Source organism: Neofelis nebulosa, chromosome 6 (assembly GCF_028018385.1).
Source record: "Neofelis nebulosa isolate mNeoNeb1 chromosome 6, mNeoNeb1.pri, whole genome shotgun sequence".
Taxonomy (NCBI): Eukaryota; Metazoa; Chordata; class Mammalia; order Carnivora; family Felidae; genus Neofelis; species Neofelis nebulosa.
The window spans coordinates 59,908,873-59,919,943 of record NC_080787.1 but is presented as its reverse complement, the minus strand read 5'-3'; the positions used below and the strand labels follow the sequence as shown (position 1 = coordinate 59,919,943).

The window sequence follows — 11,071 nt, the reverse complement described above, 5'->3', positions numbered from 1 at the left end:
GTGGGGCGCTCCCTGTTCCCGCCTCTCCAGTTAAGGCCGCTGGTGTGAGCCGGGGCTCGGCGCGAGCCAGGGACGACGGAAGGGACGGGCAGGTGTGGGCGCGGGGCCGCTCTGCCCGACGGCGGGAGTCGCAGCCACTCGGTGCATGGGCCAGTGAGGACGCGCGGAGATCCCCGCGCCGCGGCGAAGGCGGAGCAGCGCGGGAGCAAGGCGCTGCCCGGCGACCCTGCGTCCGAGCGAGCGGAACCTTGCGCTTCGCCCGGGGACGGTCCGAAGTCCGCGCTATGGAAGAGGAGAAATATTTGCCTGAGCTGATGGCAGAGAAAGATAGCCTGGATCCGTCTTTTGTGCATGCATCGCGCCTTTTGGCGGAAGGTAGGACTTGCTCTCACAGATGGGCACAAATCACTGGCCGCCTATCTCACCCGCGGCTTGGTTAGGGGAGTGAAGTTGGGGAGGGACGCCTGTCTCCTTCGCCGAAACTGTCCCCCTGAAGATGCTCGCTTCGGAGCTCGGGCGGACGGAGCCCGGGCGGACGGAGCCCATTCTTGGGGCGGGCAGCAGTGCTCCTTCTCTACGTCTTAATTTGGGGAAGACCAAAGCTACGAGATGTAATGGCAGTGGTGATGTGACCTGTTAGGATCATTGATGGAGAAACCGTAAAGTGTAGAGCGGTCAACAGGGATATTTTCACTTTGCAGAGGAAAAGGAAATCAGTTTGGAAGTAAATGGTGATGAGTGTAATGTTCTAAGAGCTTCTTCGCTACAAATCAGCATTTATTTTTTTATTTTATTTTATATTTTATTTTTTGCTGCGTTTGGGAAGTGATTTTGATACCCTTTATCTAATTATAGCCTTTCCTATGGAAAGACTTAGAATTAACCTAGATGAAACTATGCATGTTCGTCAATGTTAGTGAATGTGGCAAAGGCTAAAGTGCTTTTCAATTTATTTGAAGTGTGATGATTGGGTACTCTGTGAGATACTGGCCCCTGGGAACACTCCACAATTGATCAACTGTTTTACCAAGTGTGCATTTTCTTTTGTGTACCTGTAATGTTAAAGGAGATTTCATTCCCAAAGGAACATGTATGTCTTGTCTTTTGTGTTGCTTTGAAAGGTTGTTTAAACAGACACACACACACACACACACACACACACACACAGGCACACAAACTTATGTATGACAGAAATATTAGCCCAATTACTCCATTCATCTTGAGAGAATGCCATCTGTCTGCTAAAGATACAATATCTGTAATAATCTATACATGCCTTTTTAAAAACAACTCGTTTTTTTTATTTTTTGATGAATGCTTCATTAATAATGAATTGCTTCATCATCAAATTGACTACAATGCAGTTTTGTAGCTTAGGTTGTTATGGACTTACCTATAGCAAAACTAAAAGTGACAACTTCCTCTTCCTTTCCCTTCTGCATTAAATGAAATGTTTTCTTTTTTGAGACTTAGTTGTACATGGAAGGAAAAATTGTAATCCTCCATGTATGATTCAAATAGCCATTAGGTTTGTTTAAATATTTTATTGATGGAGTATTATTTATAACAACAGTAATGTTCAAGGTATTTTTTCCTTTTTGCATACTAAACAATTAAGGAAGATTTGTTATCAAAATCTTGAACATGTGAAATAGCTAAACTGCTTTTCAAGGAACAAGTTAGTTTTTTAGAGGATTTGGAAAGGTAAAAAGCAATGATACTTACTTGGTTACTGAATGAAAAAACTAGAAATTCAGATGAAAAGTTAAGTCAATTTAAAAATTAAACTCTCACTCTACTTTATTAAAAATAAAGATGACTACATAAAAATGATAGGAATATTGAAAATTAATGAGTTAATAAATGCTTAAGTTAAGATTGTTCAAAATGATTAAAAATGCAATTAAGCCTTCTCAAATCATGTATTTCAGTATATCTTCCAGAAGTGTCTTTATTAAGCTGATAACGTCTTTAAAATGGAAAAAAAAAGTTTGGAATTGATCATTTTCTCTGACCTGCTAATTGGAGTTCTCTTTGGGACAGCAGGCTCAATGATTAATTCATAAGTCATTGATGAGAGTTAGTGGAGTTAGTGTACATTTCAAAACTGCCAAACTAAAAAAATGCATATAAGAAACTCTTAGTAGAGTGATAAGTGTTTCTGTGGCTGGTGAAACAGTCAGAAAAGGCTATGCCCTTGATTCCTTAGCATTTTATCTTTCCCAGGAACTTGATTTCTTGATATTTAGAAACGTGTTCCAGCGTCCTTGTAATTTAATTTTTTCCCAGCAGGGGGAAGCATGTCCTGCTTTTGTAAAGAATTAGGAGGAAAAAGCTCTTAAATAGAAAAATATCTAAGTAAGAAACAAAGGGAGGTGTTCAAATTTCAGAGAAATCACAATGAGGAAAAGAGAATGGAGGAAGTGATGATTATAATCTCGGAGTATATAAAGAGCTATGCAAAAAAGATGCATAAGGTTTATATTCTTTATTTGTACCTCAAGTTTTTTAAATGTACTTATTGAAGAGTAAAAGGTGAGTGTCCTTTGGAATCTCTAATAAATCTTAATGTACACTTTACATTATGGATCTTTCATTGTTTTATCCAGGGCCATTTGCCAAGATTTCCAGGTTTTGTTTCAGATCTCTATAGGAGAATATGGTGAGATGATTTTATTTCTCTTACCTGGAAATGCACTGATTGAAGGCAGTGGCTATAAATAAACCTGACATAGATATTCATTTGGAGAGAAGGTGCACACTGAAGTACATTTCAGTCAGTACTGTGCAGACAGTCTCAAGACTGAGTGAGCAATAAAAATGATCCAGATGATTCAGTTCTTCGGAATGATTTTCTGGAAGCTAATATATAAGGTCAGTGATGTAAACCAATGAGCTTTCACAGTGATTTATTTTGCATTTTTGATTGGTGATAAATGCAAATCAGTGCTCATTTGCAACTACTTCATAAGGCCATGGGGTTAAAAGTAGTAGCTTGTTAATTATTTTAATTATTTTGATTGTAGTTCATTTTATTTCACTTGTTTCTGCTATGTGTTTTCAGTAGAAAGCTAATGGAAGAGCCCATACGTTTTATGTATTTGATTGTTACTTAGAAAAGATCTTGAATAATATGGTTTGAAGAGTGCTTATAATATGTTTGACTAATTAATATAACTTTCCTTCTGTGATTATAATATTGTTTAATTATCCATTTGTTATGGAAGGTGCTTTCAAATATGATAAAACAGCAAACTCAGCATGATCCTTAAAGTTCCACTCAGCCTCTGAATTTGCTTGCCACATGAAATTAGATGAGGTTATTTCTATCTAAGCTGCTTCTGGAAAGTGCACTAAACTGTGAATCCAGATACCTGGATTTTAATTCCACTTTTGCCTAAACTGAATGTTGATAAACTTCCCTTCCTCCAGGCCCAGTTTCTTTGTCTCTGAAATTAAGGAATTGGACTAGATGATGTATAGGTTTCTTTGTAGTCGCAGACTTCATTAGAATTACAAAGTTCTCTGGTTTGCAAGATTTCCTAACCTGAATTTTTCACAGATATTGGTAGATTCATCATTGTTTTGGTTGACTCATCAAATGAGGAAGTCAAATATTGCCAAATATCCCAACAGTTAAAATGTGTTTTTTTGTTTGTTTTTTTTTTTAAGAACAGTAGGTGGTATTTTTAAATTTGGGTGAAAAGCTTGACCTTCCATCTAGGATTGGTTTTCATGTTTGTAGATATGGAATGAACCTTTAAAACCATGAGAGAAACTGGGAATATTTATCACAAATGCTAACTTGCAGTGACTTAACTACACGTACATTCTCAATAAGGATCATTATTTAATTTAAATTGTATTCCTCAAAATATTTTCCACAGATCATGGAGAGTTCTTAAATTCAGGAAAGGTATTGATGTAATGTCTAAAACTAGCTTCTGTTAAAAAAAATATTCATGTGACTTTCCTTTTGATTAATGTAACCCTTTTTTTTCTCCTAACACATTTGGGATAATCTGGCTTATGTTTCTTAAATAAAAAACAAAAATTGGCAAAAAAATGACAAGATAGTTTTGATTTTCAATTAAAACACATTTATGAGATAGTGGGAAAATTCTGCTTTAACAGGCAAAACACTTGGGACAAAGTGTTGACACTTTTGTCTATTGTGAAATGTAAGGTATGTCATTTATCTCCTCTCTGATTCTCAGTTTCTTCATCTGTAAAACAGGAAAAGTAATATCTACCACCCATGAGTGTTTTAAGGTTAAAACAATTCTGTTTGTAATAATATAAACCATATTTTATACAAACGTAAATAGAATTTTTTATACAAAAATAACATAAACAGAAATTACACAAATATGAGATGATACTTTTAAGATTTTCCTTAACATTTTAATGGCATTGCAGACTTGACCTCAACTTGAAGCTTGACTTTGTAAGAAAATGAGCACTGCCTTTACTCTCTGAATCACTGCTAAGTGAAATTTGAACTCGGAGACCAAATTATAAAACAAATTATCTTATGAAAAATTACTCCAGTGAGGGTTTTTAAAATATCATGTTCCTACAGTCACTGGTCACTTATTCATTGCTTTACTTGAGCTTGATTAGCCCTTGTCCTGTGTGTTTCTAGGGTAATTCCAAACCTTCCCAGGCCTTGTCATAAACCCACACATCCTTCACTCTTGGCAGCTGATTTCGTCCTCTGTTTTAGTAGGAAATGGATATATCTCTTCTGATGTTTTTCAACCTCCTATCACCTAAAAATTTCCATAATCCTCCTTACTGGCTTCCATTCCCAGAAGGTGAAATGTTTCTTTTTTGTTCTAGGGTGACTCATGTACACCAGTATCCTTAGTCCTAAGGCTCATCATGTCTTTAAGACTTGTTCTACAGTTATATCCCTTCTTCAGTATCTCCACTTTCTTCCTCCCTATCCACTCTTTTATTGTAGCAGCCTGTAGGCATGATCCAATATGAATAACTTAAAAAAGATAAAATAGTTTCAGTTTACCTCTTCAAAACCCTTCATTCTGGCTTCTGTCCTCATCATTGTCCTAAAACCAGTGACCCTGGAGACAGATTCATCTCCTAATTGCCAAATCCAATAAAAGTTTTCTGACTTCTTATAAGGTCTCTTGGCTGTTTCCACTGCTGGTCTTTTTCCAACTTCTTGGTGTTTGCCTTAGCTTCCAGGCACTATGGTACTGTTGGTTTTACTCTTCTGTTCTTAGCTCAGCGTCCTTTATCCCTTTTCTCCCCTTCCCAGCTGTGCTGCCAGAGTGATTCACTCAAAATCAAAGTTTGACCATGTCACACTTTTTAATTATATTCTCTTTTACCAGGCTTCCTCTAATGCCATGCCAGCAGAGGGAGAGGGGGCATCATCTTTATACTTGGAGGCAGAGGTGAAAGTCCAGGCTCCCCACTAGGCATTCATTGATACCATCTGGCCAGGAAAGGGAGGAACATCTTGTCCCTGCTTCTTTTGTGGTCTCCAGGGACACCAGTAGTAGGGGGAAGGCTTCATTCCTGCAGGAGCATGATGAAAATTCCAGCATAATGAGACCTCTCATACCACCCTGGTGGAGGGAGAAGGGCCTTGTTAACTGTTCATGAGTGAGGAAGTCCAGGATTTCCCTGTGGCCTCTGCTGCCACTGCAGGAGGCATCCTTACCGTGGGTGGAAATGAAGTCCCTAGTCCCCATCTAGTCTTTTCTGATTCCAGCCACAGGGGAAAACATACCCCCTTTTTTTTTTTAATTTTTAAAAATTTTTAAATTTATTTTTGAGACAGAGAGCATGAGCAGGGGAGGGGCAGAGAGAGGGGGAGACACAGAATCTGAAGCAGGCTCCAGGCTCTGAGCTGTCAGCACAGAGCCCGACGCAGGGCTCGAACTCACAGACTGTGAGATCATGACCTGAGCTGAAGTCGGACGCTTAACTGACTGAGCCACCCAGGCGCCCGAAAACATATCTCTTTACAGCTGGATGAGGCTGGGTCTAGGCTTCCTGTTTAAACTTTCCTGACAGAGGTGAACATGAGACACTGTTTGTTTGTTTGTTTGTTTGTTTGTTTGTTTGTTTGTTTTCTTTCTGTATTTTTTGGCTAGAGAAAGATGTTTGTCTAAAAGTTTTCTTTCTTGCTAGTTGCTCTCTTTCTAGTCCTTTGGCTAGCAGGCTTTTCTTGAGGTTTTTTTTTTTCTTTTTGTCTGCTCCTATTGACTTTTCTAGTTTGCCAGCTTCTCTAGTATCTACTTTGGTGGATATAAGGCACACAAAAACCCTACAGAAACTACTCCTATCTCATCCCTCGGTCTTATGGTACCTAGACAGCCTACTTTCTTTTTTCCTCCTTTTGTTACTGATCCCTGAAGTCAGATTTGTGTGTCTGATCTCAGTAAGACAATCTCTGAGTCACCTGGTTAAATTAGACAAAGTTTTTCTCAGAGAAGGCAGGGGGTCGGTTCCAAATCTGCCCTGTCTTTGCTGAGCCTAGGGACTACGGGGACTAGCAAGGTATGTGTGGGATAGGGCAGGAACTGGATGGGCCTTGGAGCTTCTTGACAAGGGGAGACTCAAAATTTCTGGGATTGTGTGCTGTTTTGGACATTTGGACTCTATCCAGGGGTCCTGGTGTGTTATACTTGTGTCTGCAAAACAAGCATTATCAGGTATCCCCCCTCCCTGGTTCTTGTAGGTAGTACTGGAAAACATAACAAAGAACAAGGTTAATAATTCTTGCAAGGCTGCGGATGAATATACCTATGTGCAGTGTGTGGGGTTATAATGGAGGAAAAACCCAGAGAAGGTTTACATGAATAAAGAAGCGTATACCTGAGCTCACTTTCACAAAGTATTCTATGTTTATATATGATACTCAGTCCCTATGTATTTGTGAATTTTAATTTATTTCTTTATAAAATTTTCTTATGAATGCATTGTACATTCATAGTTCATTAATTACATTTATAAGAATGAGCATGACCAGGATAAACCTTCTGGATAATGGGGACAATATTTTTCTTTACCTTATTTCAAAGCGACTTGGTAACAGGATACATGAAACTGGGAATAAAATGAGGTCTGATCATCATCCTTAGTTTTTTTTTTTTAATGTTTACTTATTTTTGAGAGAGAGAGAGATAAAGAGATAGAGTGTGAGTAGGGGAGGGGCAGAGAGAGAGGAAGACACAGAATCTGAAGGCTCCAGGCTCTGAGCTGTCAGCACAGAGCCTGAAGACATGGGACTCGAATTCAGGAACTGTGAGATCATGACCTGAGCCGAAATCAGACACTTAACTGACTGAGACAACCAGGTGCCCCCATTATTCTTAGTTTCTGTTTGAGTATACAATCTAGATTGAAACTCCTTGTTCCCATAGCAGCTAGAGAAGGGAAAAAAAGTTTTAGAGGTAGTTTTTGGAAACCCTTGGAAAGAACTCTGTAGTAGTGCCTGCTTTTCTTATGCCTTTATTTGTTTATCATCTGATTTGATCTTTTTTTTTTGTCTGAATATATAAGAAATGTATTTTAATTGGATTATATTCTGGCACCAGTTTGTTTTTTAAAGGTATAAACAGTGTAAGGTTTAACACTTTCAGAGAATGAAAAATGATCCCTTTTCTCACAAAAATAGTTAATTTCAATAAAATAAGTGTGATATGCAAATAGATTTATTAAAAATAACAGAGTACTGGTTAATAACTGATTTCCCAAATTATGTTAGCAAATACCTGTGCTGTATGACTTCTTCATTTTCTCAATGTTGTATATTTTGTTAATAAACGTGATTGAATGTTTTATTTGTTAAAAACTTGAGAAGTCATAGCCAAACATCTTGTTGCCCAATCATTATTATTGATTGTGGGAAACAAGTCATTTGTAGCATATCCTCCATTGCTTATCTTTGCCTCTTGAACACTACTTCCAAAAAGATTCTGCAATAGAGAGAGATAATAAACATTCGAGAACACCAGAATGACACATTTTTAGGCCACATACTATAGATAGCTTTATACTTTACCTGGTGTGTGGGATGAATCCCATTGGGTTAGAGCTCTACTACATTTAACTATATAATCACACATGCCCTTCACTGTATGTTGGTAACACTTGTCTGCAACGTATGCTTTTGGTATTTGAAGAGGTATTAGATATTTAACTCATTGGTTTTTAAATAATCTGTGGGGGATTCAACATATACATAAGATATAAATAATAGTGTATGGGAAGGTCTGCTAGGTTTTACAAACCAATGATATCGTGGGAATTCAAAGAAGATCATGACTCTTGTTGGTCATGGTTATCATTGGTTCTTTTTCTTCATCATCTTTGTCATTGCTGCCAACATTTATTGGGAGATTACTCCTTTGTCAGGCACTATACTAGATGTTTTGCATGCATTACCACAATCAATTCATCCAGCAATCCTGTCATAGTTATTACCATTATCCTTGCTTTACAAATGAGAAGAATTAAGAATTAGAGAAGTCAGTTTGTAAATCTGAACCCCAGGCTTTCTTGCTCAGAGATCGTGTGTAACCATTACACCATGTTGCCCATTTTGAAAGAGACACAACTTTCATTAGGCTTTGATGGAAAGGCAGATTTTAATACACAAAGTGTGTTTAGGAGATCGGCATGATTGTTGCCATTAACTTCTGAGATATGTTCCTGAATGCAAGTATTGAATGAATTATTCACAAACTTCTTCAATAAGGATAGTATATGAAAGGTTAGTAAGTTCATAAATGGGGAAATTTTCCTAAGTACAGAATTGGGTCAAAGATTGAGATAGCTGGATGTTTCTGAATGTCTTATTTTGACTGTGGTTTCTGAGGGAGTTTGGTGATGAGGTGGCAAGGAACAGTAGAACATTTTCAACCTTTCCCCCCCGCCCCCCCACTGCCTTTTGCCAACGTTTTTTTTTTTTTTTTTTTTTTTTTTATTTATTTTTGGGACAGAGAGAGACAGAGCATGAACGGGGGAGGGGCAGAGAGAGAGAGGGAGACACAGAATCGGAAACAGGCTCCAGGCTCCGAGCCATCAGCCCAGAGCCTGACGCGGGGCTCGAACTCACGGACCGCGAGATCGTGACCTGGCTGAAGTCGGACGCTTAACCGACTGCGCCACCCAGGCGCCCCATGCCTTTTGAATCCAAAAAGTGATTGGAGAACTTTGTGTGATTTGCTGAGGCATTTTTTCTTTCTGTGTCTTTTAGAGAACTGCTTATGTATGCCGAATTTTTCTAGGGAGAAAGAACAACTACAGGTCCTCTCTTGGTGTCTTGAGGCGGTATTGGTTTTGTTTAAAATTTGGAAGTGAGCAGATTTCACATGTGGTCAGAAACAGATAACTCAGCAGCATGGCTTGATTAAAATGTTATCTATAGGTTCCGAGGTTTTAGAATTTAATAACTTTGAAACAGATTGGCTGGTATTATTACACTGTTATCAGAAATGGCACAATTGATGCCCATTTCCTTTAAAATATTAAAGATTAGATTTTACTCTTCTAATAGAAAAGCAGAATGAATGTGTTTTCTCTAGAGTGTAGATATTTTTAGTAGGTTCATGGAATTGTATGTCACAAAATGATGGGCCCTGGCTACAACTCAGAAGAGGGAGCCTCTGTGACAGAAACTCGGTAAAGAGGCTGAAGGAGAAGGAATTTGTTAATTTGAGAAGAAAGGGATGACTGAAGTAATACTTTTATTGAACATACACCCTGGCTCAGTTCCTAACATTATATCCCAAAGGCAGGTAATATTGTACCTCTTTGCTGGAGGGGGGGGGGGGGGCGGAGATTAAGAAGCCGATTAGAGGGTAGCATACTCCAATTTGGGATTTTTAAGCAATAAGTCAGAGGTTAGGTAAACGTTTACTTGTAGTATAAAAGATTGTCAAAAGGAGCCATCAAACATTGAAGAATATTGAAGAATATTACTTGTTTAAGGGAATACCAAGCACATGGTTTGAAAACCGTTTTTGAAGAGTTAAATACCTGTTACTGTAGAATTTATTGTTTCCTCTAAAATAACTTTAATGAATTTGATTGGTTAGAAATTTGCTTTACATGCAACAATACACTCATTGTACAAAATAAAACTATAAAATGCAAGCAGTAGATGAATGAATTCATAATAGAATACATTTCTTATATGTTTTTAGGCATGTAAATGTTATTTAAATCAGAAATTTAAGGGGCGCCTGGGTGGCGCAGTCGGTTAAGCGTCCGACTTCAGCCAGGTCACGATCTCGCGGTCTGTGAGTTCGAGCCCCGCGTCAGGCTCTGGGCTGATGGCTCGGAGCCTGGAGCCTGTTTCCGATTCTGTGTCTCCCTCTCTCTCTGCCCCTCCCCCGTTCATGCTCTGTCTCTCTCTGTCCCAAAAATAAATAAAAAACGTTGAAAAAAAATTAAAAAAAAATAAATCAGAAATTTAAGCAAGTGTTAAATTAAATTAAGTACCATCCATGTCTCCAGAGAGCCTAAGATTTTCTTTCTGGGAGGCAAAAACTAGAAGCTGCCTTTTTATCCATCCGAGATCTGGTGGAAGAGAGGGCCTTTAAGGAATTATGTGAAGATGAAAGAACATTTGGTGTGCTGAGGCAGATGGCATTTTATTATATGATATTGTTTTGGAATGGACTTTGGAACGATACATGGCTATGCATTAAGCTAGTATTCTGAAATTAGTGAAAGATTGGAAATTGTGTCCTATCCACATAAGGAAAATCTGGTAGAATAAAGCATTATGATAATTAAAAGCCACTTAATGGAATTAGATGGAAGTGGTAAGTGTTTGGAGTAAGTTGTAATAAGCTAAATGGTTTCTCTTTGAGTAAAATGAGTGGAGTGTGTGTGTGTGTGTGTGTGTGTGTGTGTGTGTTAAGCATATACTACACATGGTTAATCAGTGCAAAACAGTACAGACTTGGTTCAGCTTTTTGTTTTTTTTTAATTATATGTGCTCTGTATTACCATCTGAGACTTACATTTAGGTTGAGGAGGGAACAAGAGTTACAGACAAATAAATGACCAGGATTCAGTGAAGAAG

General features: G+C 38.2%; 1 protein-coding gene across 12 annotated transcripts in view; it reads left to right on the top strand.

Moving 5' to 3' along the window:
• The first annotated feature begins 35 nt into the window (after positions 1-35).
• The window catches only part of KHDRBS2 (KH RNA binding domain containing, signal transduction associated 2), a 593,528-nt gene continuing 582,492 nt past the window's right edge, over positions 36-11,071 (top strand). For all 12 annotated transcript variants that reach the window (XR_009263055.1, XR_009263054.1, XR_009263053.1 and 9 more), the window contains exon 1: positions 36-375. Coding sequence is in view for 9 of the 12 variants with exons in the window: in XM_058734346.1 (XP_058590329.1) it covers positions 285-375 (91 nt within the window). In the remaining 3 variants the exon portion in view is untranslated. The remainder of the gene's footprint in view (positions 376-11,071) is intronic.